The 27808-nt window shown below is 52.5% G+C and overlaps 1 protein-coding gene across 1 annotated transcript in view; it reads left to right on the forward strand.

The window, feature by feature from the left end:
• Positions 1-27808, forward strand: part of DYSF (dysferlin) — a 287816-nt gene that overhangs the window by 255410 nt on the left and 4598 nt on the right. Inside the window, exons 52-55 of the mRNA XM_015406074.1 lie at positions 6776-6875; positions 11515-11684; positions 13108-13217; positions 16139-16286. Coding sequence (XP_015261560.1) covers positions 6776-6875; positions 11515-11684; positions 13108-13217; positions 16139-16286 — 528 coding nt within the window. The remainder of the gene's footprint in view (positions 1-6775; positions 6876-11514; positions 11685-13107; positions 13218-16138; positions 16287-27808) is intronic.

A 27808-nucleotide genomic window follows, 5' to 3' on the forward strand; every position in this document is an offset into this window, starting at 1 on the left:
TCCCCGGCATCTCCAGTTAAAAAGGACCAGGCAGGAGGTGATGGGAAAGACCCTCCGCCCGAGACCCTGGAGAGCTGTAAAGAGGGGCTGTGGCTCAGTTGAAGAGCCTCTGCTTGGCATGCAGAAGGTCCCAGCTTCAATCCCCGGCATCTCCAGTTAAAAAGGACCAGGCAGGAGGTGATGGGAAAGACCCTCCGCCCGAGACCCTGGAGAGCTGTAAAGAGGGGCTGTGGCTCAGTTGAAGAGCCTCTGCTTGGCATGCAGAAGGTCCCAGCTTCAATCCCCGGCATCTCCAGTTAAAAAGGGCCAGGCAGTGGGTGATGGGAAAGACCTCCACCTGAGACCCTGGAGAGCTGCTGCCAGTCTGAGTAGACAATACCAACCTTGATGGACTAAGAATTTGATTGGGGAGGATCATGGCTCAATGACAGAGCCTCTGCTTGGCATGCAGAAGGTCCCAGGTTCAGTCCCCAGCATCTCCAGTTAAAAGGACCAGGTAGTAGGTGATGCGAAAGACTTCTGCCTGAGGATGCATGAACAAAAGCATTGTGTCCAGATCACGGGAGGTGGTAGTTCTGCTCTATTCTGCTATGGTCAGGCCTCACAAGCTCAAGCGTGTCCAGAAGAGGGCAACCAGGATGGTGAGAGGGTTGGAATCCAAGTCTTATGAGGAAAGGCCGAAAGAGTTGGGTATGTTTAGCCTGGGAAAGAGAAGGCTTAGAGGGGACATGATTGCAGTCTTCAAGTATTTGAAGGGCTGTCATGTAGACGAGGGAGCAGATCTATCTTGCTCCGGATTGCAAGACTAGATCGAATGGGTGGAAATGACAAGGGAGTTGTTACCGGCTAAATATCAGGAGGAACTTCCTGACTGTAAGAGTGGTGGAGCAGTGGAACAGTCTGCCTCGGGAGGTGGTGGAGGCTCCTTCGCTGGACGTTTTCAAGCGGAGGCTGGACGACTGTCTTTCAGGTGTGTTGTAGGGCTATCTTTCAGGTATGCTCCTGCAGGGTGCAGGGGGTTGGACTAGATGTCCTGCAAGGTCCCTTCCAACTCTAACATTCTATGATTCTATAATTCTGGAAAGCAGCTGCCAGTCTGAGTAGGCAACGCTGACCTTGGTGGACCGGGGGTCTGATTCAAGGCAGCTTCACGTGTTTCCTAGAATTTGGTATTTCAGGTGATCCACTTGTGCCGATAAAATCCCACCCGGGGTTGACTCACGTCTTAAGCTGGCCATTTCCCAAGGACCAGGTACTGAGCATTTGAGGAGGGGGTCCCTTTCCAGCAATCCCGGGCTCCCCGTGTAAGCCTTGGAGCAAGCTCCCCCACACCCCTGTGTCAATACTGATTCCACCACCACCACCCCCGCCGCCCCGCACATGTCTGCCAGAGCTGGATCAGAAAATAAACAGCTTGTAAAAGGTCCCTGCAAAGGTAGGAATAATGAATGAAAAGCTGTGCTCTGGATCCGGGAGACGCATTCCTCTCTGGCGATTTTTGATCTCGCCATCTGCCGTTTGAAGTCCAGGTTCATTACTTGCGGCTATAAAACGGGGGAACCCACCGGTCTGAAGTTCAAACCGAGAGGCTGCATCGCCACAGAGCCACCTGCTCCACAGAGGTAGGGCAGGAACGGTGCCTCCGGGCAAGTGGCAGATGTGGAGGGACGGCCTGCCGTGCCCCCCCCCTCCATTAAGGAAAGCTGCATTTTGTAAACCCAGTGTGGGTATTCCCTAGACCAGGGCTCCTTCTAAGCTGAGTTAGTGTGAGCTAGCGCACAGTTCTTTAGCCTCCGGCTCACCCATTTTTGATTTAGCTCAGGAAGGAGGGCTCCAGACCAGAGCAAACTAATTTATGTCGTAGCCAAATCACCTGCCCACCAATGCTCCCTCTAAGCTGTGGAATCTTGTGAGCACCGATAATTTAACTTATTTTTAAGGATCTTATTTAACTGTAGTATGTGTTTTATTGTATTTTATACTGTTTTTATTGTTATAATCTGGCATTTATGCCTCTGTTAGCCACCGTGAGCCTTCACGGAGGGTGGGATACAAATTCAAATAAATAAATAAATAAGAATTCTACTTTTTGAGCTCCTGGCATTAAAGTTGCTAGCGAGCAGTTTGGCTACTGCATCGATTAGTCTGCTCTGGAGCCCTCCTCCCTGAGCTGAGATGCAAATGTGTGAGCCGGAGGCTAAAAAACTTTGAGCTAGCTCACACTAACTCAGCTTAGGGGGAACACTGCATCTACAAACTCACCCTTCTCTGTTGGGCTCAGATTCCCACATCCTATGCAGTACAAGAATTGTGGTAGGGTTGTATAAAGAGTGCTCCAAACATTCCCCGAACATGCTCTGAATGTTCTAAATTAATCCGAACATTCCCTGAAATGCTCCGAATGTTCTAAGTTAAGAGAACTCTGTGAGGTAGGTGAGGCTGAGCGTATGGGACGGGCACAAGGTCACCCATCTTAACCAGTAGAACCATAGGGAGAGCCAGTTTGGTGTCACGGTTAAGAGCGCAAACTCTAATCTGGGAGAACCGGGTTTGATTCCCCACTCCTCCATTTGCAGCTGCTGGTTGACCTTGGGACAGTCACAGTTCTCGCAGAGCTGTTCTCTCAAGAGCAGTCCTCAAAAGAGGGAACACTGCTGCTCACCACTTTAATGCTAGTAGCTCACAAAGTAGAATTTTTGCTCACAAGACTCCACAGCTTAGAGCAGGGGGTGGCCAAAGTTGCTTAACATAAGAGCCACATAGAATAAACGTCAGATGTCTGAGAGCCACAAGGCATGAACAAACATCATACGATTTTACTGGGGTAAAGTAAAGGTAAAGGTTCCCTTGCTCGAAAGCCAGTCGAATCCGACTCTAGGGTTGCAGTGCTCATCTCTGTTTCCAAGCCGAAGAGCCAGCGCTGTCTGAAGACGTTTCTGTGGTCATGTGGCCGGCATGACTAAACACCAAGGCGCACGGAACGCCGTTAGCTTCCCACCGAAGTGGTACCTATTTATCTACTTGCAATTTCTTGCTTTCGAACTGCTAGGTTGGCAGGAGCTGGAACTAGAGACGGGAGCTCACTCCGTCATGCGGCACACTTGGGTCTCAAACTGCTGAACTACCGACCTTCCACAGCCAGCAGTTCAGCGTCTTAACCCCTTGAGCCACCACAGCTCCTTTTACTGGGGAGAAGTACGCAAATTGGCTTTTTATTAACATGACATGAGACCGCCAAAAAGAAGAACAGAAGTGGTAAAAGCAGCTATTGATCTTGATTTGTCCAGTGAGATTTGCCTGCTAATGATACTCAGCTTCCCCAGCCGCCCTGCTGGGAGCCGCACGGTATGTACGAAAGAGCCACATGCGGCTCCCGAGCCACAGCCTGGCCACCCCTGGCTTAGAGGGAGCATTGCTGTAGACGGGTGGACATGTGGGCTGCCAGAGAAAGGAGCTAGGAGGGTGATGCTCTTGTGTTGAATGAGAACTCCTCACCTTCTTGGCCTTGTGCTCTCGGAAGCCTGAATGAAGCATAGTGGTGGGTTTGTATAGGGGAGATCCAGTGTTAGCCAAATTGCCTTAAATCGTTATTAAATATGGGAAGTTATGATCTTAAATCGGGCAATAGCCGATTGCGGGGGCAGGCATCTGTGTACACAGGGGTTGTGTTTCCTCCAGACACACCAAAGAGACGCTGAGACTGAGGTTAGTATAAATTGGATGTGTTTACTGAAGGTATTTCAAGCATACAGTAACACACGCACGCACACAGTTACACAGCATTTAGGAAATATAGGTAGAAGAGCATAGCACATTCGCATTAGCAGGATGTTTCGATGATGGGAGATGCTCTGCCTGTCTGGAGTTGGATGGAGCGAATCTCAGGAAAATGAGGGGGGCCATGGGATGCCGGGGGAAGGGTCATGTCCTGAGCCGGCAGGTGCACGATGAGACTCTGGCTGCGCAACCAAGACCCAGAGACTTCAGGTAGGAGGGGATTAGGTAAGGGAGCAAGAGTGCAAGTAGACGAGAGAGCTGGTGCTGAGTGCTCTCTTTTATAAGGAGGTTGAGGGGTGGGGGCTAGGCTTGGCCACCTCTCTCGGCACACCTCCTGCTAGTCTGTCCCAAAAAATATGCTGATGAGTGCTGGGGTCGAAGGTCTGCAAGAGTGGGCAATGTTGACTCTAACGGGAAACTAGTTTGGACAATGGCACCTGACGGGATTATGTCTTGTGTTGGCCAGAGCCATTGTTCTCTTGTTGTCTTATGGCTGCAGTTTCGACTAGGTTCTGGGGCTCAGGCCGGATGACCGGCCAGAGTCCTGTCAGCGAGCATCACGGCCGAGTGAGGATTCGAACCCTTGTGCGTTGGAGGGTTCTGGTCTTGAGCTACGCCAAGACGTATTGTGAGCCCCCTGCACCATCACACGTTGGGCGGAGCATCTGGTTCACATGAAGAAAGTTCTGGAGGGCGGCTCGATTTGATTCCAGGAGCACCCCAGAGAGCAGCAAAAAAATTTTTTTTCGGGGGGGACGAACTCTCCAGAGTCAAAAGTTCCCTTTGCATTACTCTCGAAAGCATATCCCCCCAAAAGTCTTGTTGGTCTCTAAGTTGCTGCTGGACTCAGATCTGACGCACTCGAGACATCCTCTGGGCTGGGGAAAGGCAAGGGCGGCAGATGAGCAGGCTCTTCCACTCACACTCATCTTAACATCTATATATCTAATTCCCAACATGCCCCCTCCGTGCGGATATCTAAATCCGCACGTCGGGGGCACTTGGGGGGCAGGGAGATTTCCCTGCACGTTTGGGGCAATCCCCAGAGGTGCAGAAAAATCTGAAAACTGTAAAAAAAATATAGGGGGGGTATTTAAATCCCCCCAAAGTAAAAGAGCTCTGAGAACGGCTTCACCACCACTGCCAGGGAGGTGGCGGGGGCGGGAGAAGGCTTGGCCGGTCAGCGGCTGTAAGCAGCTCAGCCCTCGCCGCCGCCCAGGGAAAAGGGAGAAAGTTTGGTGGGCTGAGCTCAGGCCTTGCCGCTGCTGGGGGGGGGGAGGGAGAAAGCTTAGCGGGCTAAGTTCAGGCCTCGCCGCCGGTGCTGGGGGGGAGGAGGGAAAAGGCTTGGAGGGGCGCGGGCCTCGCCGTGGGTGCTGGGTATGGGGGGGAGCTTCTCCCCCCCCACGAGTATCACGGGTCCCCCTTCTTGTAAGAGCCTAAAAGAGAAACCAATGTTGGATCAGGCCAATGGCCCATCCAGTCCAACACTCTGTCACACAGTGGTCAAAAATACCAAGTGCCATCAGGAGGTCCACCAGTGGGGCCAGGACACCAGAAGCCCTCCCACTGTTGCCCCCCAAAGCACCAAGAATACAGAGCATCCCTTGCCCAGACAGAGAGTTCCTATAAGAACGTAAGAGAAGCCAATGTTGGATCAGGCCAATGGCCCATCCAGTCCAACACTCTGTCACATAGTGGCCAAAAATACCAAGTGCCATCAGGAGGTCCAGCAGTGGGGCCAAAGAGTGATTAACATAAGGAATCCACGGCCACAGGAAGTGGTGGTGGTGACTACAAGCTCAGAAGGCTTAAAGAGGGGATTGCGGGAATGTATGGAGCAGAAGTCCACCAGTGGCTGTGAGCCACAAGCAATGCTCCCTCTAAGCTGTGGAGTCTTGTGAGCAAAAATTCTACTTTGTGAGCTCCTGGCATTAAAGTTGTGAGCGAGCCATTTGGCTGCTGCATAAATTAGTTTGCTCTGAAGCCATCCTTCCTGAGCGAAGGCAAAAATGTGTGAGCCGGAGGCTAAAAAATTATGAGTAAGCTCACACTCACTCAGCTTAGAGGGAACACTGACCACAAGGTATAGATGGAACATTCTGTCTGGGGCATTGATGCTCTGTCTTCTTGGTGCTTGGGGAGCCACAGTGGGAGGGCTTCTGGAGTTTTGGCCCTGCTGGGGGACCTCCTGATGGCAGCTGGGTTTTGGCCACTGTGTGGCACAGAGCGTTGGACTGGGTGGGCCACTGGCCTGATCCAACATTGGCTTATCTTATGTTCTTATGTCTGGGGCAAGTGATGCTCTGTATCCTTGGTGCTTGGGGGACCACAGTGGGAGGGCTTCTAGTGTCCTGGCCCCGCTGCTGGACCTGATGGCACGTGGTATTTCTGGCCACTGTGTGACACAGAGTGTTGGACTAGATGGGCCATTGGCCTGATCCAACATTGGCTTCTCTTATGTTCTTATGTGTGGAGCAGTGATGCTCTGTATACTTGGTGCTTGGGGGGCAAGAGTGGGAGGGCTTCTGGAGTTCTGGCTTCACTGGTGGGCCTCCTGATGTTCCCTGGCCTTTGGCCATTGTGTGGCTCGGAGTGTTGGACTGGATGGGCCATTGGCCTGATCCAACATGGCTTCTCTTATGTTCTTTTGTTCACACTGTGAGGCTGTCGGCCCCAGAGATCTCGGAAACGGGCCCCAATTCATAGGTAGGCTGGATTTCCTCTTCAGATTTGCCAGGCTGAGCCACCTTCTGGACGCCACCCCCCCCCCCCCGCCCACCTCGCCATGTCCTCATTCCCCGTTGTTTGGCTTGGAGCATAAAGGAGATGAGGAGAGGTGCTCTGTTGAGGTCCCGTTTCCCCGGTTTCTGACATAACAGAATGTGCCTCCGCCTTCAGTCTTGAAGGAGCTCAGGGGACAGATGGGGCAGCAAAGATCGGCACATACCGGCTCCCCCCTTCGAGCATTTCCTCTGTTCCCTTCTATGTGTCGACAAAGGAGCATTTCTGGAGTTTGGACAAGACGGAGAACAAAGTGGCGCCCCGACTGGTCCTCCAGGTGTGGGACAACGACAAGTTTTCCTTTGATGACTACCTGGGTGAGTGGAGAGCTTCTTCACGTCTTGTTGCAGATGTTCCCCCTCCAGCTCCAATAGTGTTGTCTGCTGCAGAATTTCTGGAGTTGGAGTTATTCTTACGCAGCGTTTGCCGCTTTCCAGTTTTCCATCGCTGAGGCCAGTTCTAGTGAAAAGTTACATGTGATGCAGGGGTCCCCAACGTCTGCCTTTTCTGGAGCCCGCCAAGTGCTTATAGCAATTGGGTGGGGTTAGGCAGGGCTTGTCGCCTAGCGGTGCTTCTGATTGGCTACATGGGTTAAAAGCATCCTGTTAGATGGAGCTTCTGCCTGAAACGTTAAAGAGTTACTATCAGAGTTAAATATAAATGTTGTGGTTCGCCCCACCCGCTGTTGCAGCCATTTTGTGGTTGTGCCCACCACTCCGTCTTGGAATTCCAGAGGCGCCCGCAGGCTCAAAAAGATTGGGAACCCCTGATGTAATGAATAACAAATCAACAACTTTATATTTGATTTCTTCAAGCACCCATGGGTGTATGCCATCTAGAATTACAGGCCTGTGAAATTTCTGTTTGCCTAGTGGTCCTGGAGCTTCATTTCAGACAGTCTTCCCCAGAAAGAACGGCTCCAGTACACATACACACATACACACCCTTGCTAAGTGATGTACAGTTTTGTTTAGTGTGTGTGCTAAGGCTGCCCATGGGAGGCACGTCCAGCAGGTCATCCTATGACAGGCCCGTAACTACCATGGGGCTTTGGGGGGGGGTTCTGCCCCCTTTCTTAAAGGCACAGCCCCACAAGAGTTTCTCCTGTAAATGCTTTTTTCAATCATTTTAAAACATTTTCTAAAAGGCGTGCACTCCTTTAAGTCGAGTGGGGTGCTGTAGTTGAGTTACATTGAGCAAGGGGGTTGGAGTAGGTGACCTCTAGGATTTCTTCTAACTCTGTGTCAAGAAACTGGTCTCCTTTAAGAGAGGGGTTTTTTTTGCCTAAGTGTTAGCTTTCTTGACTATAGAAGTCATCACCACCCCCACCTGCCGGATTGTTTTCAGAATTGTTGCTTAGGCTGGCAGAAGTGATTAACTTGCAGCAGCTGAGAACTGTCATCTCAAGGGGGCTGACAGCTTGCAATTCAGAGATCTCTCCCGGTAACAGCTTTCTATTGGCTACATGGCTTTTCTTTCTGCACTGCCCCATCCAGGGAAAAAAAATTGCCTCACAAGCCTCAGAATCCTGGCTACGGACCTGCCCTATGACCTCTGTGCTGCCCCTCTTGCCCTGTTTGCGGTTACTGCCGACTGCTCTCTGGGTGGCCTCCGTCCTGTTGGCACTCACCCATGAAGCAGCTTCTGCTTAAGCTCACACAGGCACGTTAGGAAGATGAACTGAATGTTCTTCTCTGTGGTCTGCGTGCCTCACACCGGAGGCCTTTCCAAGCTCTGCCGACCAAAACTGTTTAACCTGGCGGGGCTGCGAAGTGAACTTGGGACTGCCTGCAAGAAAAGCAGAGGCTCTGCCCCCACTCGGACCTAACCCTGCCCTCTGTTTTGACTAGGGCGGCACCAAGAGTCCCAAAGCGAGCCTTGTACGGCTCTTCTTGCCCACAAATTATACAGCAATTTCGGTCACCCGTGGCGAGCAGTGACCTGAATGACATTTCTGAAAGTTGGTTTTTCTTTTTCATTGAAGCCATGAACAATGAACAGGTAGCTCCTGGCAGCAGAAAAGAGTCAGAGTCCAGGAGCACCTTAAGGACTTACAAAATTTGCGGCAGGGTATACGAGCTTTCGTGCGTCACCGCTCACTTCCTCAGATACTAGGAGTACTAGGAGACTGACGAGATCTATTTGCCAGCCTGTTTCTTTTTATACATCAATTTATTTTAAAAAAACTATTGGCTGCCTTTCTTCCCTATGGAGCTCAGGGTGGTTTACAAACACCTCCAAGGACGCCAGACTGGCTATCACCAGATCTAGGGCCTTCCCAGTGGTGGCTCCACACTGGTGGAACGAGCTCCCGGAGGACATCAGGGCCCTGCAGGACCTTCTACAGTTCCACAGGGCTCGTAAAACGGAGCTCTTCCACCAGGCCTTCGATTAGGAGCCACCACTGAACGAGCTAACGAGCTACTGAACATCTATTACTGGCACTTTCTTTGGGATACTGGTCTAGTCAAAGGGGGCCAACGACAACGACTGCCATCTGCACTTTATCGTTTGTATTTAATCTGCACTTTATATTTTATTGTTAGAATTTTATCTGCTTTTTATTGTAAATTATTATTGTACGCCGCCTTGAGCCTGCTTGTCAGGCAAGGTGGGATAGAAATCGAACTAAATAAATAAATGAATAAATAAATAAAACATAGAAGAAAATAGAAGAAGAAGAGAAGATTGGATTTGTACCCCACCCCTCACTACCCGGAGTCTCAGAGCAGCTTACAGTCTCCTTTCCCTCCCCTTCCCCACAACAGACACCCTGTGAGGCGGGCGGGGCTGAGAGAGCTCTCTCGAGGACTGCTTTTGAGAGAACAGCTCTGAGAGAACTTGTGAGTGACCCAAGGTCACACCAGCAGCTGCGTGTGGTGGGAGTAGGGATTCAAACCCGGTGCTCCCAGATCAGAGTCCGCGCTCCTAACCACCACACCAAACCACCACACCAAACATCAAGCCCAGCATCTGGAATCACTACTTCATAAAGCCTTGTATCAGTGGGGGGGGGGGGTCAGAATGCCTTGACCTGGGTGGCCCGGGCCGGCCCGATCTCGTCAGATCTCGGAAGCTAAGCAGGGCCAGCCCTGCTCACAACTTGGATGGGAGACCGCCAAGAATGTACCTCAGGGGCACAGGCTTCCTCGGGAGGTGGCGAGCTCTCCTCTTTGGGAGGTTTCCAAACAGAGGCTAGATGGCCCTCTCTGACAGCAATGCAGATTCTGCGGATTCAGGTGGATCCTGAGAGGGAGGGCAGGAAGGGCTGCCTCAGTGCTCAGTTCTCGTGGCCCTTTCTTCCACGCCCAGGGAAATGCTGATCACCACTTAACATAAGAACATAAGAGAAGCCCATGTTGGGTCAGGCCAAAGGCCCATCTGGTCCAACACTCTGTGTCACACAGTGGCCAGAAATACCAGGTGCCATGAGGAGGTCCAGCAGTGGGGCCAGGACACTAGAAGCCCTCCTACTGTTGCCCCCCCCAAGCACCAAGAAGACAGAGCATCACTTGCCCCAGAGCCCCTATCTATACCTTGTGGCCAATGCTCCCTTTAAGCTGTGGAGTCTTGTGAGCAAACATTCTACTCTGAAAGTTCCTGGCATTAAAGTTGTGAGCAAGTGATTTGGCTGCTGCATAAATTAGTTTGCTCTGGAGCCCTCCTTCCTGAGCTAAGACAAAAATGTGTGAGCTGGAGGCTAAAAAACTGTGAGCTATCTCACACTAACTCAGCTTAGAGGGAACCCTGCTTGTGGCTAATAGCCACTGATGGACCTCTGCTCCATATGCATATCTAACGGAGCAATTTTGGGGTCAGGGAGCAATTTTTTCTCCAGGCCAGTTGGTTGGAGATCCTGGAGGTTTTTCGTTATCTTCTGGGCGTGGAACGGGGGTCACTGCGGGTGTGGAGGGGGAGGTATTTGTGAATTTCCGCATTGTGCAGGGGGTTGGACTAGATGACCCTGGAGGTCCCTTCCAACTCTGTGATTCTATGATGCCAAGGGTCACTGTGTGGAGGCAGGCACTGGCAAGCCACCTTTGTTCCTCTCTTGCCTTGAAAACCCTGTGGAGTCAGCGGCAACTTGAGGGCACTTTCCTCCACTACCTGTGGGAGGAAGGGGGGGGGACACGCTATGCAAATTTACCTTCAGCCGCCCTGAGCCTGCTCGCAGGGAGGGCGGGGTATCAATCAAATTAATAAATAATAAAATAATAAATATGAATTCACATTTTTGTTGTTGTTCAGTCGCACAGTCGAGTCCGACTCTTCGTGACCCCATGGACCAGATCACGCCAGGCCTTCCTGTCTTCCGCCGTCCTCTGAAGTCTGCTCAATTTCATGTTCGTTGCATCGATGACACTGTCTAACCATCTCATCCTTGGCCGTCCCCTTCTTCTTTGACCTTCAATCTTTCCCAGCATCAGGGTCTTCTCCTCCAGTGAGTGCTCCCATCTCATTGGGTGGCCAAAGTATTTGAGCTTCAGTTTCAGTATCTGGCCTTCCAGGGAACAGTCAGCGTTGATTTCTTTTAGGATTGACTGATTTGATCTCCTTGCAGTCGAAGGGACTCTCAAGAGTCTTCTCCAGCACCATCGTTCAAAAGCATCTATTCTTCGGCGCTCGGCCTTCACATAAAGATAGGGAAAAGGAGAAGGGGGCTGCAGAAGATGAGATGGTCAGACAGTGTTATCGAAGCAACGAACGTGAAATTCAGCCAACTCCAAGCACGGCGGAAGACAGGAGGGCCTGGAGTGAGGTGGTCCGTGGGGTCGCAGAGAGTCAGACTCAACTGTGCAACTGAACAACCACAACATGGATCGCTGCCCCAAAACACCCACCTCCCCTTTGTGTCCCTTGGCCTTGACTGTACACAGGTTCGCCCAACAGGCCGACCCTGCTTGCCCGCACCCAGTCAGCCTGCTTTCTTTGCCCTCCACATTTCGCTCTCTGCAGGCTCCATCCAGCTGGATCTCAACGGCATGCTGAAGCCCGCCAAGACTGCCGAGAAATGCTCCCTGGACATGCTGGACGACCCGGCGAGACTCGTCTCTCTCTTTGAGCAGAAGACGGTGAAGGGCTGGTGGCCGTGCGTGGCAGAGGAGGGGGAGGAGAAGGTCATTGCGGTGAGTGTCTGGAGGCAAAGCCCTTGGCCTAGGGTTGCCAGCCTCCCGGTGGGGCCTGGGGATCTTCCGCTTTGACAACTGATCCCCAGAGATCAGCTCCCCTGGAGAAAATGACTGCTTTGGAGGGTGGACTCATGGTATCATTGGACCATGCCGAGCCCTCCCCAAGCCCCGCCCTCTCCCGGCTCCACCCCCAAAGTCTCCAGGTAGTTTCCAACCCAGACCTGGCATCCCTACCTTGGCCACAGAGAAGGGGGTGGCCAGATCCGGCCACGATGTCACTTCATCCATCCCCCAAAAGGTGTACTCAGAAAGAATCGCCCCTCACTTTTTCTTGTGGGGTCAGTGGCTTCCAACAGATGAAAGGAATTCTGCACTTATTACTCTCTAAAACACCCTGTCCGTGCCCGAGTGCATGGGCCCCAGGAGTGCAAATCCCATGGGCATCGGGTGACTGCTTAAAGTCGGGGGGGGATGGCGGCAGGGAGAAACATCTCCTGTGTTGTGGCTCAAAACCCACACCCCAGAAAAAGGGACACGTGATCCCGAGGGGCCCCTCCCCTGGATGGCCCCGGCTGGCCTGACCTCATCAGAACCCAGACACTCAGCAAGATCGATCCTGGTCATCAATGTTCCCTCTAAGCTGTAGAGTCTTGTGAGCAAAAATTCTACTTTGTGAACTACTAGCATTAAAGTTGTGAGCAAGCGTTTGGGCTACTGCATGAATCAGTTTGCTCTGGAGCCCTCCTTCCTGAGCTGAGACAAAAATGTGTGAGCCAGAGGCTAAAAAACTGTGAGCTGGCTCACACTTAGAGGGAACACTGCTGGTCATTACTTGAATTGGAGACCACCAGGGAAGTCCAGGGTTGCTATGCAGAGCGAGGCAAGGGGAAACCACCTCTGAACGTCTCTTGTCTTGAAAACCTTAAGGGGTCGCCACAAGTTGGCTTTGATTTGATGGTGCGTACTTATTGTCCTGACTTGGATGGCTCAGGTCATCTGGATCTTGTCAGGTCTTGGAAGCTAAGCGGGGTTAGCATTTGGATGGGAGACTCACAAAGAACCCCAGGGTTCCTGCGCAGAGCCAGGCAATGGCACACCCCTCTTGCGATCCGGAGCAAGAGAGACTAGATCCGCTCCATCTTCTACATGACAGACCTTCAGATACTTGAAGATGGCAATCATGTCCCCTCTAAGCCTTCTCTTTCCCAGGCTAAACAGACCCAACTCTTTCAGCCTTTCCTCCTAAGACTTGGACTCCAAGCCTTCCAAGCTTGCGGACTGACAGTGTGGTTTGTCTCTTCTGAGCCTGCACATCACCTCTAGTGGCGCCACAAAAGTCGAGAACCTCGTTAGCGGCTCTTGGTATTTGCCCCTCTGTCCCCCTCCTCCCCCGCGTTTCACGCCCTTCTGTCTTTGTCAGGGGAAACTGGAGATGACCCTGGAGATAGTCAACGAGCAGGAACAGGACGAGAGGCCGGCCGGGCTGGGTCGGGACGAGCCCAACATGAACCCGAAGCTGGAAGACCCCAAGTAAGAGGATATCCCGTGGCCCCGGCATGTCACGTTGGCCCCAGTTTGCCCATCTGCACTCTCCATCTAGGTAAAGGTAAAGGTTCCCCTGCTCGAAAGCCAGTCGAGTCCGACTCTAGGCTTGCGGTGCTCATCTCCGTTTCCAAGCCGAAGAGCCAGCGCTGTCCGAAGACGTTTCCGTGGTCATGTGGCCGGCATGACTAAACACCAAGGCGCAGGGAACGCTGTGACCTTCCCACCGAAGTGGTACCTATTTATCTCCTTGCAATTTCTTGCTTTCGAACTGCTAGGTTGACAGGAGCTGGAACTAGAGACGGGAGCTCACCCCGTCATGCGGCACACTTGGGTCTCGAACTGCTGAACTACCGACCTTCCACAGCCTGCAGTTCAGCGTCTTTAACCACTTGAGCCACCGCAGCTCCTGGTACTCTCCATCTAGCCGTGAGCAAATACATACAAGTTGGTGAAACGAGCCCTGGGGGGAGCATCAGAGCTCCAGAGGAGGCTTCGTTTGCCAACGTCACCTGTCTGGGAATCACAGGACCATAGAGTTGGAAGCAGTGTTCCCTCTAAGGCGAGTGAGTGTGAGCCAGCTCACAGTTTTTTAGCCTCTGGCTCACACATTTTTGTCTTCGCTCAGGGAGGCCGGCTCCCGAGCCAACTGATTTATGCAGTCGCCAAATCGCTCGCTCGCAACTTGAACGCCAGGAGCTCACAGAGTAGAATTTTTGCTCACAAGACTCCACAGCTTAGAGGGAGCATTGGTTGGAAGGGGCCTCCAGGGACATCTAGTCCAACCCCCTGCACAATGCAGGAAATTCACAAATACTTCCCCCCCCCCAGTGACCCCTGCTCCATGCCCAGAAGGGGGGGGAAGAGGAAACCGTCTCCAGGATCCCCGGCCAAACTGGCCTGGAGAAAAATGGCTTCCTGACCCCAAAGTGGCGATCAGCATTTCCCTGGGCATGTCAGAAAGGGCCACAAGCAATGCTCCCTCTAAGCTGTGGAGTCTTGTGAGCAAAAATCCTACTTTGTGAGCTCCTGGCATGGAAGCTGTGAGCGAGCGATTTGGCTGCTGCATCAGTTAGTTTGCTCTGGAGCCCTCCTTCCTGAGCGGAGACAAAAATGTGTGAGCTGGAGGCTAAAAAACTGTGAGCTGGCTCACACTAACTCAGCTTAGAAGGAACACTGGCCACGAGGACTAAGCACCAATGCAACTCTTCCTGCCCTCCCTTCTCGTGGTCTGCCTAAGTTCACAGAGTCGGTATTGCTGTCAGGTGGCCACCTAGCCTCTGTTTGAAAACCTCCCAAGAAGGAGAGCCCACCACCTCCCGAGGAAGCCTGTTCCACCGAGGAACCGCTAAAAATGTCAGTAAGTTCTTCCTAATGTGTAGCCGAAAACTTTTCTGATTTAATTTCAACCCGTTGATTCTGGTCCGACCTTCTGGGGCAACAGAAAACAACTCCACACCATCCTCTACATGACAGCCCTTCAAGTACTTGAAGATGGTTCTCATATCACCTCTCAGTCGTCTCCTCTCCAGGAGTACCTTGGTATTACCGTAGTCCAGTCGTAACCTTAGAGACCAACCAGATTTTCAGGGTATGAGCTCTTGGAAGGCAAAGCTCCCTTCTGACTCGCAAGAGCTCATATCCCCAAAATCCAGTTGGCCTCTAAGGTGCTGCTGGACAAATCAGAAGAAGATATTGGATTTATACCCCATGGCCCTTCACTACCCAAAGGAGTCTCGGAGCGGCTGACAATCTCCTTTCCCTTCCCCTCCCCACAACAGACACCCTGTGAGGTCGGTGGGGCTGAGAGAGCTCTGACAAAAACGGCTCTTTTTCAAGGACAGCTCTTGTCAGAACTTATCAGAGCTAGGCTTGCCCAAGGTCATCCAGCCAGGTGCAAGTGGAGGAGTGGGGAATCAAACCCGTTTCTCCCAGGCTCAAGTGGTTAAGACACTGAACTGCAGGCTGTGGAAGGTCGTTCGTTCAGCAGTTCGAGACCCGAGTGTGCCTCATGACGGAGTGAGCTCCCGTCTCTAGTTCCAGCTCCTGCCAACCTAGCAGTTCGAAAGCAAGAAATTGAAAGTAGATGAATAGGTACCACTTCGGTGGGAAGGTAACAGCGTCCCGTGTGCCTTGGTGTTTAGTCATGCCGGCCACATGACCACGGAAACGTCTTTGGACAGCGCTGGCTCTTCGGCTTTGAAACGGAGATGAGCACCGCAACCCTAGAGTCGGATTTGACTGGCTTTCGAGCAAGGGAACCTTTACCTTTACCTTTACCTTTTACTTAACCACGACACCAAGTTGGTCTACTGCAGACCAGCAGAGCAACCGTCCATAGCTATCTTCATGGAAGGCTGCCTGTCTTGAGTGTGCCCAGCGCCTCTCGTTTGCTGCTTGTGCAGATGGTGGTGAAGGGTTCATGGGTACTGGCTGGCTTGAGGGGGGTCTCTTGCACCCTCCCTGAGCATGCTTGGGACTTTGGAAGATGAGGGCTGAGAGGAAGCCGTCTGGGCGGTCTCTTTCTGCCGATTGTTCTGGGGTCGCCGGACTTCCTCTTCAGCCCCACGTGGTTTTACCTGCTGTGATCATGGCTCTAGGGGGGCGCTAAAGAGCCTTTCGGAGAAATTCACCTGGGGGGAAAGACAGAGGGGAGGGTCCCGTTCATTTCCGCTGTATGGTGACGGAGACCTGGGCTCTGTCGATTTCAAAGGTTTCTGTCCGGCTTTCCCACAGCGCCCGAGGTGGTTTTCGCCAGGGCTTGAGTTTGTCAGGCATCTTTTCCCCACAGAAGGCAAGGAGGGTTCTGCCCCTTTCAGTCCACCTCAGCCTTCCTGATGTATCCAGAGAAACAGAGGCTCTTGCGGGGGTCTCGCTCCCAGCCTACCCAGGGCTCTTTGTGGTTGCAGGCGCCCGGAGACCTCTTTCCTGTGGTTCACCTCTCCGTACAAGACTCTGAAGTACATCTTGTGGAGGAGGTTCAAGTGGGTCTTCCTGATCATCCTCATCCTCTTCATCGTCTTGCTCTTCCTGGGGATCTTCATCTACGCCTTCCCGGTAAGACTTCGGAGCAGTCGTCTCTGGGTGGCGAAACAGTCACCATTTTATTTTATTTATTTATCTGCTTCGTTTATACCCTGCTGTTCTACCCCATGGGAGCCCAAAGTGGCTTATGTCCTGTCCTCTGTGTTATCCTCACAACAACGTGTGAGGTGGGTGAGGCTGAGAGCATGTGAATGTCCCAAGGCCACCCAGCGAGCTTCCGTGAGAGAATGTGGTTTTGCGCCTGGGTCTCCCAGATCCTAGTTGGACCCTCTGACCGCTGCACCACAGCACAGACAGACACATACGTGTATGAGACCTTGGCCTGATCTTGGCTCATGTAGAAGAAGAAGAAGAAGAGATTGGATTTATACCCCGCCCTTCACTTGGAGTCTCAGAGCGGCTTACAAACTCCTTTCCCTTCCCCTCCCCACAACAGACACCCTGTGAGGTGGGTGGGGCTGAGAGCTCTGACACAAACTCCTCTTTTTCAAGGACATCTGTGCCAGAGCTTGTGACTGACCCAAGGTCACATCAGCAGGTGCAAGTGGAGGAGTGGGGAATCAAACCCGGTTCTCCCAGATTAGAGTCCGCGCACTTAAGAACATCAGAAGAGCCCTGCTGGATCAGACCAGGGAGGGTCCATCCAGCATTCTGTCACACACAGTGGCCAACCAGTGCCTCTGGAGGGCCAACAACACTGCCCACCTACAGGTTTACAATATACAGGAGACCTCCCAGCCAGTGTTCCCTCTAAGCTGAGTCAGTGTGAGCCAGCTCACAGTTTTTTAGCCTCCGGCTCGCACCTTTTTGTCTCAGCTCAGGGAGGAGGGCTCCGGAGCAAACTAATGTATGCAGCAGCCCAATCGCTCGCTCACAAGTTCAATGCCAGTAGCTCGCAAAGTAGAGTTTTTGCTCACAGGACTCCACAGCTTAGAGGGAACATTGCTCCCAGCCAATAGTAACATAGAAAATTGACCAAAAAGCCAGGGAGACGCTATGTCATATAGAATACAAAAATGAACAACTATCAACATTTAATACAAGGTATAAAGATAAAGTTCATACAAAATATATTAAGTGCAGTTTAGACAAAATCAAATAAATATACAATATCTCCCTTATATAGAAAAGCCGAATGGTGGTGGCACTTCTCTAGAACATTCCACACGCTCCAGAATTGGTTGGCGCCCTGGTGTGTCACTCAGAATCTGTCCCTATCCACTGGCTGCATTGCTTGAGTCTTGCCTCCAACATTCTAAACAGTTTGCTCTTCCTCTCCCCCCCATAGCCAGTCAGAACACAGAGGTTATTTGCATATGCAGCCTCATTGGCCTTTGCCTCGGAACACAGAGGTCGTTTGCATATGCGACCTGATTGGCTTTGGCCTCTAACATTCTAAACAGTTTGCTGTTCTGAGGTAAAATGTGTCCAATCTCCAGGTGAGGGCTGGAGATCACTCAGAATTCCAACTGCTTTCCAGATGGCAGAGATCAGTTCCCCTGGAGAAAATGGTGGGCTCTGTGTCCTTATATGCTGCTGAGGTGGCCCCCGTATGACAGCCAATGTGACATAGCAGTCAGGGCTTCAGAGCATGGGAGAGGCTGCAGGTGTGTGGGGGGTGGAAAGCTGAAGAGGGGGAAATAAAGGTAGGTTGATGATTGGCTGGGAAGGAGATAGGGTTGCCAACTCCAGGTGGGAAATTCCTGGAGATGTGAGGGATAGAGCCTGGAGAGGGTGAGGTTTCAGGAGGCATGGAACCTTGGACAGACACAAAGCCATAGACTCCACCCTCCAAACCAACCATTCCCTTCTGGGGAAACATTGTTGCCAATCTCCAGGTGAGGGCTGGAGATCACTCAAAATTACAAACTGTTCTTTAGGTAGCAGAGATCAGTTCCTCTGGAGAAAATGGTGGACTCAGTGTCATTATACCCTGCTGAGGTCGCCACAGCAAATTGACACTGCGTGTCCAAGGCCGGGGCACCCGCACAGAGCCTCTTTCTAGAGACCATTGTATTTATTTCCACAACGGGCCTTTTTCCTAGTAGGTAAATAATTCTTAATACTAATACACGTATGATAACTGCAGGTAAGTAGACAATAATTCTGGTAAGTAGACAATAACGAAGGCTCCGGATTTTCTCTTTGTTTCGTAATTCAAACTTCCTCAGAAGTAAATATTTCTAGCAACAAGGTAAGATAATTTGTGTGGTTTAGGGATTCAGCAGGCTTCTGCAAATGCTTGAAAAGCAAAGTTTGGTGATTGGGGGACATGACCTGCCGGCTGTTGGTGGGGAGCCCACATGTTCTGGATTGTCAGACCACCAATGGCTACAGGCTGTGAGCACAGGCTCAAAATGCGGTCCAAGTCCTGGAAGGGAGGGAGGATTCAGACAGAAAAAAGTTATATGTTTGGAGAGAATGACCTTCTCGTCTGCACAGAGATGGCCTCTCTGTCCCTCTAGATACCGAGTATGGAAGGCGGAGGGCCGAAGATGTCCTCCAGAACCGTGTCTTGTAGCTCCAGCTCCTCGGAAAGGCGGCAGAACTTGCTAGCCTGCTAGTTAGCTGGAGTTGCAGGGTGGAAACTTGTTGCATCACTGTGCCAAGTAGGGGAGATTATCCTGGAAAATCTGTTAAGCTTTAATCGCTTAAATATGGAGAAGGATAGTTTATAGGGATCCGTGCAGACGGAGCACTTATTATCAGAGCTCGCTGTGAGCGTTCCACACACACACACACCCCGCGGGCCATTCTGGTGCACCAGAGTTGGGGAGGGGAAGCAACGGCAGCCTCATTAATCAGGACAGGAGTGTTTCTGAGCTCCTACCCCACCTCCATTTAAATTCCATTTGCAAAAGTCAAGCTGACTCCGATCCAAATCCCAGCTGGCCAACTTGTGACGGGATGAGGCTCCAAGGCTCTCATTTAAGGTGCTGAAATAATTCATGCTGTGCGTTCGAGTGTTCTCTCTCACAGGCTCCGGCCCGATAAGGAAAACCATCTCCTTTTTTTGTTTGTCCCACACATCACAAATCCTGTGGCTGGTGTATTAAAAACATACCTGTTTGGGGCTGGCTGAGCAAGACGGCAGCGGCTGGGCCGCGCGGCCGAAGAGGTGGCGATGGCTGGGTCCTTTGGGGCTTCTCGCATACTTTGTTGCCCCAAAGAGCACTGCAGGAAGCGCCCCCCCCCCACCCATGACAGTTTCCCCATCGCCCCGAACACATTAGTTGGCCAAGTATTCCCCCCCCCCCGGCTCATTAATGGCTGGAATCATCTGGTCCGGCTTAACTGACGAGCTTCCCAGGCCGGCCCAATGAGGCAAAGGAGCCAGATGGCAAAACGGCAGGCGGCTGCTTTCCCAGGCCGGCCGGCACGATGGCGGGAATGCATCGGTTTGGGTGTGCGGCTGGTGGGGAGACTTCCCAGCAGAGCCTGGAGGAGTTCCCAGTCTGGGGAGGCAACAGGGATACTCGCATTGGGCCAGGAACACGGTGGAGCCCCGCAGGTTGTCTCAGGTGGGCCGCCATGCCGGTGTGCAGGAGATGAGCAAGACTCAAGTCCTTAAATGTCAACGAGTATTTGACAAAGGGACCCTTGACTCTCGCAAGCCAGTTTGGTGTAGGAGAGCCAGTTTGGTGCAGTGGTTAGGAGCGTGGATTTTGATCTGGGAGAACCGGGTTTGATTCCCCGTGCCTCCGCATGGAGCTGCTGGTGTGACCTTGGGTCAGTCACAAGTTCTCTCAGAGCTGTTCTCGAAAGAGCTCTCTCGGCCCCACCTACCCCACAGGGTGTCTGTCTATTTATTTATTTAATTAATTAATTTGCACCACCCCCACCCTCCCCACAAAAGCAGGCTGTTGTGGGGAAGGGGAAGGGATTGTAAGTTGCTCTGAGACTCCTTCAGGTAGTGAAGGGTGGGGTATGAATCCAATAAATCCAATCTCCTCCTCCTCATCTTCCTCTTCTTCTTCTTCCTCCTCCTCCTCCCTGGGAATCTTGTTGGCCTTTAAGGAGCTACGGGACTCGAATCATGCTCCTCCGCAAGCTGGTGCCCCCAACAGGAACACTTTCTCTTTAGGCATCAAGTGCAGGCAACAAAATTTATTTATTTTATTTATTTATTTATCATTCGACTTGATATACCGCCCTAACCCTGTAGGGGTCTCTGGGCGGTTTACAATTCTTGGGTGGAGGCTCGGTGTCGTTCACTTTTCCCGGCTCGGCTTCTTCTTTCGGCTGTGAGATGTCCCAGTGCTTAGGCAGACAGGCGGATGGATGGATCGCCAGCGACGGTGTCCTCAGCCCGACTGTGTCCTTCCGGCTCCGCGCGCCTCCGGATGACGTCACTGCGCCTCCATCCTCCGTCGACGACAGCTGCCCTGCTCTTCCATTGCTGGCCACCAGGGATCAGTCCCCTTCTGGCTCTGCTGCCGCCGCTTGCCGCCTTCAGCGTTGCACCTCCTCCTCCTCCTCCAATCGTCTGCTGCTGCTGCTCCGCTGTAGCCGCCGTTCTCGCCATCGCCATTGCCGCCGCCGCTTCTCCACACACACCTCCATGGGAGGAGGAGTGTGCCCCCCACCCTACTAAGGGTGGGTACCCATTTATCTACTCGCCGATAGGTAGTTACTTGGCTTTCGAACCGCTGGGTGGGCGGGAGCTAGGACTTAAGGGTCGAGAGCTCACCTCGACCGCGGTGGGACTCGAACAGGTGCTCGAGTTGATGTTAATGCAGGCGTTATACTGCCTGCGCCACCGTTCCTGTTTCAATATGCTAAGTCGCTCGTTCAGTGACCACCTGACCTTTTCCCTCAGGGATGGCCAGCTGGTGGCCCGGATGAAGGATCGGGGCCCCATCCCGTGGTTCCTGGTGACCTTAACAAATTTTGAATCAGGACTGAGATAAAATTAACTCATAATCGTGTTCAGGCCGTGAGGAATAGGATTTCCACTTCAGGATTCTGTCTCTCTCAGTAGTTTTGCATGTAGGGACCAAAATATTTTGGCCTCAGAGGCCCGTTCCACCTGAAGAAGAAGAAGAAGAAGAAGACGAGATTGGATTTCTACCCTGCCCTTCACTTCCCAAGGGAGTCTCAGAGCGGCTTACAAACTCCTCTCCCTTCCCCTCCCCACAACAGACACCCTGGGAGGGAGGTGGGGCTGAGAGAGCTCTTGACAGAAACTGCCCTTGAGAGGACAGCTCTGAGATAACTTGTGGCTGACCCAAGGTCACACCAGCAGGTGCGAGTGGAGGAGTGGGGGAATCAAACCCGGTTCTCCCAGATTAGACTCCGCACACTTAACCACTACACCAAACTGGCTCTCACCTGGGGACGGAGACTGCAGATCCTAGGTAGGGACTCAGAAAGCTGGCCCAGGCGGTAGACGGCAGAGTCAAGACGGGGCGTGGGGAGCCTGGGGGGCAGCCACCAGGTGGCAAATACCACGGTCACCTTCAAGATGTGCAGGACCAGGGACAGCTCCGTTGGAGCCACGGGGAGCTGCTCCTGCAACGGGAGCTGAAAGGAGCCCTTCTTGTGTTTCCTGAGTAGGTGCTATGGTGGCCCACAAGTCCAAATTTTTTGCCTGGCCTTGGCTCCCATAACTAGTCCAGTATTCCATTTTCTGCCACCCCAACCAGATGCTTTTGAAAAATGAACAAACACGGCCAGTGCACCCTCTAAGCTGTGGAGTCTTGTGAGCAAAAATTCTACTTTGTGAGCTACTGGCATTAAAGTTGTGAGTGAGCCATTTGGCTGTGGCATAAATTAGTTTGCTCTGGAGCCTTCCTTCCTGGGCTAAGAAAAAAATGTGTGAGCTGGAGGCTAAAACACTGTGAGCTAGCTCACCCTAACTCGGCTTAGAGGGAACAGTGAATATGGCACAGAAGATGCAGCTGACCCCCAAGAAAGTGGCATCCTAAAGTACCACGGCCTTTGTCTACAGAAGGTTACATTCCAACTTTTGACCAAGAGGTTGGGCTGCTGAAGGAGCGGTGCCGAGACAGAGCCCACGCATGCATGTGCCTCTGTACCCCCTTACCCTGTTCCCCCCCATGTCCAGAACAGCTCCTGCCCCCTCTGAATAATACTAATAATAGTACTTTCCATTTATTAATCGCTTTCCCCAGTGGGCTCAAAGCGATGTACAGTTACTCAATATAGACAAGGGACTAACAATGTTTGTAGGGGAAAGGGAAGACAACATATATTCATTTAATTGCACGCGCCGTCACTGCCCGGTGTAGACGTCTTCTGGCTTGGCTCCGTCGTTATCCGCACGGCTGCTTGTTGGCCAGGCTTCAGGACCTATATGTCAATCGCCACACTGCCACTGCCTGGCCGGAACATCCACTGCAGGGATTCTTTCGTAGCCGAGAAGTTATTTCACTTTTCGGAACCTCGACCAGGATGTCCGACCGTCAGCTAACACCCTCCCACAAGGGAGATTGGCGTGCCCACCCTCTCTAAGGAGTTGTTCCCATTTTATCTACTCGCCGAAGCTTTCAAATCGCTGGGTGGACGATGAGCTGGGGACAACAGGCTGGCTGCTCACACCAGCGTGGGGCTCGAACTGACACAGTTCGGATGTTAAGACAGTGGGATATACCACTGTGCCACCACTGAAGCCTTTCATCCCCTTCTTCTGGTTACGACCACAAAGCTACTAGTTGCTGGACAGATCCCCCCCCCCACTGTTGCAAAGAATGGGAGAAATTAGAATGTGGGAATTTTGCAGGGAGGAAGAGGAGAGAAAGATTGGCTGGAACAGAGGGCTGATCTAGATAGGCTGGAACAGTGGGCTGAGGCAAATAAAATGAATCTCAATAGAGAGAAGTGCAAAGTCCTACACTTAGGTACAAAAAAATCAAAGGCACAGATATAGAATGGGAGGGACTTGGCTTGACAGCAGCACATGTGAAAGGGATCTGGGTGTTCTGGTGGACCACAAGCTAAACATGAGCCTGCAGTGCGATGTGGCTGCAACGAAAGCAAATTCAGTCTTATGATGCACTAACAGAAGCATTGTGTCTAGATCGCGGGAGGTGGTCGTTCCGCTCTATTCTGCTCTGGTCAGGCCTCACCTGGAGTCCTGTGTCCAGTTTTGGGCACCCCATTTTAGGAAGGGTGTTGACAAGCTCGAGCGTGCCCAGAAGAGGGCAACCAGGATGGTGAGAGGGTTGGAGTCCAAGTCTTATGAGGAAAGGCTGAAAGAGTTGGGTCTGTTTAGCCTGGGAAAGAGAAGGCTTAGAGAAGGCTTTCCTCCTAAGACTTGGATTCCAACCCTCTCACCATCCTGGTTGCCCTCTTCTGGGCACGCTCGAGCTTGTCAACACCTTTCCTAAAATGCGATGCCCAAAACTGGACACAGGACTCCAGGTGAGGCCTGGCCATAGCAGAACAGAGCGGAACTACCACCTCCCGTGATCTGGACACGATGCTTGATTTGTTCAGGCTCGAGTTGATCTAGAACCCACTGATCTGTCTTTTTGGTGGTCCACGGTTTACACGGAAGCGCGTACTTTCTCTAGTAAATTAGCGCAGTGAAGTAGCCTCGGTGTGATTGTGTCCTGGCTCTTTTGGTGGTGGGATGAACCCTGAGGCCACCGGGGCCTGGCAATACCAAAATCTCGCTCCACATATGGAAGGTTTGGTCTCTGACTCATGCTTCTGAACAGGAGTCGGAGCATTTCAGGGAACTTCTCGGCTTTCGTTTGTTTGGACGGTTCTCCCTGCGGCCCCACCCCCTTCCTCCCAGTTTTTGAGGTTGCTGACTTGAATGTCTCACCCTGGACTTGGGCTCCTGCTGTTCTGTTACACATTATGCTTTGGCAGTAACGCTGCTTGGTGGAGGAAAGCAAGAAAACGAGCAGTGTTTTGAGCAGGAGGGATGCCCCAGGATGCTGAGTCCTCTGGCAGGGGCCCGAGGAACAATCTGGTGTTTTGCTGCCAAGCGGCTACAGATGGAAAATTAGAAAATGATTTTTTTAAAAGCGTTATTCCAACCAAGCAGCTCACTGGTCTGGTGTGGGGGAGGTATGGCAGCCCCCGGGGGCTTGGAAACCCCACGCGGGCACGTAACGCTCCCTTCCACTGGGTCTGTAGAAGTCGGCAGGGGTTGTTTCCTGTGGGAGCGCACAGGAGCGGAGCTCCGGCAGTAAAGAGCCCAGGGGGTGGGCACATGCAACAAGCCCCACCCCATGCTCCCAGCAGCCCTCAGTCAGAGCAAGAAGCAGCCAGGTAAGTTGCAGAGCCCCTCCCGGCCCCCCGGTCCAAAACAGTCCAGTGGCACCTTTAAGACCAAGTTTTATTCAGGTACAAGCTCTCCCTCCTCTGCGAGGACAGATCTGCACGTCTCCCCCCTCCCAATAGCTAGCAATCCAAAACAGTCCAGTGGAGCCTGAACGGTGGGTGTTGCCTTCTGACACACTTCCAGTGATGTTAGGGGGTGTGGCATATGCAAATATGTGATGCTAATGAGTTATGCTAATGAGTTCCTGCACCTCTTTTTCTACGAAATGACCCCTGGCTGGACTTGAACGTCGTTCTGGCAAAGAGGGCTCACCATGCTGGGAAACAGGTTCTGAGGCTGGCCAGGTGATGTTCTGCCTGGGCAGATCCCGGCCTCAGGCCTTAGTTCTGGCGCCACAGAGCAACAGGGCAATAAATAGTACTCCGGAGTCCGTGCAGAGCGGTCTTTTGCTCTCCACTGTTGGATCATCGTAAGCCCTGTGCTCGTCTGGGAGTGGGTCAGGAAGGGGATTTAGAGCTCCCGGTGGAGTGAGGACAAGCCAGTTGGCAGTACAGTGACCTCTGTGGGGATCTCAGGATGTGGTAGGGGGCAGTTTTCCCTCTAAGCCGAGTTAGTATGAGCCAGCTCACAGTTTTTTAGCCTCCGGCTCACACATTTTTGCCTTCGCTCAGGAAGGATGGTTCCAGAGCAAAATAATGTATGCGGTAGCCAAATCGCTCACTGCACAACTTTAATGCCAGTAGCTTACGAAGAAGAAGAAGAAGAAGAGGGGGAGGAGGAGGAGGAGGAGGAGGAGGAGATTGGATTTATACCCCGCCCTTCACTACCCGAAGGTGTCTCAGAGCGGCTTACAAACTCCTTTTCCCTTCCCCTCCCTACAACAGATACCCTGTGAGGTAAAAGAAGAAGAAGAAGAAGAAGAAGAGATTGGATTGATACCCCGCCCTTCACTACCCAATGCTGTGTCTCAGAGCGGCTTACAATCTCCTTTCCCTTCCCCTCCCCACAACAGACACCCTGTGAGGTAAAAGAAGAAGAAGAAGAGATTGGATTGATACCCCATGGCCCTTCACTACCCAAAGGTGTCTCAGAGCGGCTTACAAACTCCTTTCCCTTCCCCTCCCCACAACAGACACCCTGTGAGGTAAAAGAAGAAGAAGAAGAGATTGGATTGATACCCCATGGCCCTTCACTACCCTCCCCACAACAGACACCCTCCTGTGAGGTCGGTGGGGCTGAGAGAGCTCTTGACAGAAACGGCTCTTTTCCAAGAACAGCTCTGGCCAGAACTACGGCTTGCCCAAGGCCATCCAGCTTTAATGCCAGTAGCTCACAAAGTAGGATTTTTGCTCACAATACTCTCCACACCTTAGAGGGAGCATTGGTAGGGGCCCCAGAAATCCTTCAAGGCTTTCGGCATCCCGCTTTGTGATGAGAGGGCCTCAGGACAAGGGGTGGGTGGGATGTCCCAACCAGATGTTCTCCAGGGGCTCCCCCCCCCCCGTAGATGCACACACACACACGCAACGTCCTGCAGAAGGAGAGGGCTGGGTGAAATACCCCGATGGGAAGAACCTTCTCTATGCCCCTGCAAAGATAAAAACCCATCACCACCAGCAGCCTCAGGCAGTGTGGGAAAAAATAGCCTGCTTTGTCTGGAGTGATGCCACAGAGAATCATAGAATCACACAGAGGGGGAAGGGGCCGTACAGACCCATCTAGTCCAACCCCCTGCCCAGTGCAGGACCAGCCTAGAGCATCTCTGACAAATATTCGTCCAGCCTCTTTTTGAGAGCTGTCTGTGAAGGGGAGCTCACCACCTCCCTAGCCAGCTGGTTCCACCTCTGAACCACTCTGACCATGAAGAAGTGTTTCCTGATATCCAGCAGATACCTTTCTGCATACCTTTTCGATACCTTTTAGATAAATAGGTACCACTTCAGTGGGAAGGTAACAGAGTTCCGTGCACCTTGGTGTTTAGTCACGCCGGCCACGTGACCACGGAAACGTCTTCAGACAGCGCTGGCTCTTCGGCTTTGAAACGGAGATGAGCGCCACAACCCTAGAGTCGGATTCGACTGGCTTTCGAGCAAGGGAAACCTTTACCTTTTTACCTTTCTGCAAGTGATTTAAACCCGTTGCTTCGGGTCCTCTCCTCTGCTGCCGACTGGAACAGCTCCTCGCCCTCCTCCCAATGACAGCCTTTCAAAGATTTAAAGAGAGCCATCATGTCCCCCTTTAAATATAGGTTCGGGGGGGGGCAGCCCTTCACTTGGGCAACAGCCCCCTGGAAGAGATCTCCTGGGGCAAATCCCCCGTCCCCACTTGCGGCTTGCTTTCTGCCCTGGGCGGTTAATCCTTGCTGGCTTTCCTCTCCCCTTCCACCAGATGGAAGGACCCTCCTCCTCCGCCCTGCCCTCCAGACAAACCCTAAAAACAACAACCGCGGGATTGTGGAGGAAGCCCCCTGGAAGACAAATGGTGGGAAATTAATTAGGAGGCTGTAGTGTTCCGCTGAGGGGGCTCTGCTAATGGGGCGTGCGGCCCTGGGCTTCATGTTGCCGGTGCTTGGTTTATGGGGCCGCTGGAAGGTCTCGCTCCCCACCGCAGCCTGGAATCCAGCCCTGGAAGCGGGCGCAAATGGCTGAGGAGTGTGCTACTGGGGGTCACGCTTCCCCATTGCCCCCCCCCCGCTCTCTTGCCAAAGATGATCTGCAGCTCTCACACACCAACCCCACCGTCGCGTGGCAGCTCTCTGCCAGTCTCAAATCAGTCAACTGCATGAGGATGGAAATGGGCCTGCTTGTTTGGAGTCTGCTGGAATTGGAGTTGCCAACTTCAGGTTGGGACATTCCTGGAGATTTGGCGGATGGAACCTGGGGGACGGTGGGGTTTGGGGAGGGGCGAGACTTCAGCGGGGTATCATGCCATAGAGTCCACCCTCCAAGGCAGCCTTATTCTCCAGGGGAACTGATCTGCGTTGCCTCTGTTGTAATTCTGGGAGACCTCCAGCCCCCCCCCCCCGAAGTTGGCACACGCAGCCCTCTGTGCAGTGCGGCTCTTTCCAAATGGCAGAAACAGACGTGTGGACTTGGTTTTATTGTGAGCGTCACGAGGAGTGTTTGCTTTCTCTTACGTGCCTGATTCCCTTCGAGAAGGGGGGCAGGTGGGAAAGAGGTAGGGGGTAGATCTAGGTCCATGAATCGTCAGTGTCACCTGGGTCCCTTGCTTTTGCCTGAGGCTTGAATCACCTTCTGGCCTCTACCAAAGCGGTTCA

The sequence above is a fragment of the Gekko japonicus genome, unplaced genomic scaffold (genome assembly GCF_001447785.1).
Source record: "Gekko japonicus isolate JY-2015 unplaced genomic scaffold, Gekko_japonicus_V1.1 scaffold561, whole genome shotgun sequence".
Lineage (NCBI taxonomy): Eukaryota > Metazoa > Chordata > Lepidosauria > Squamata > Gekkonidae > Gekko > Gekko japonicus.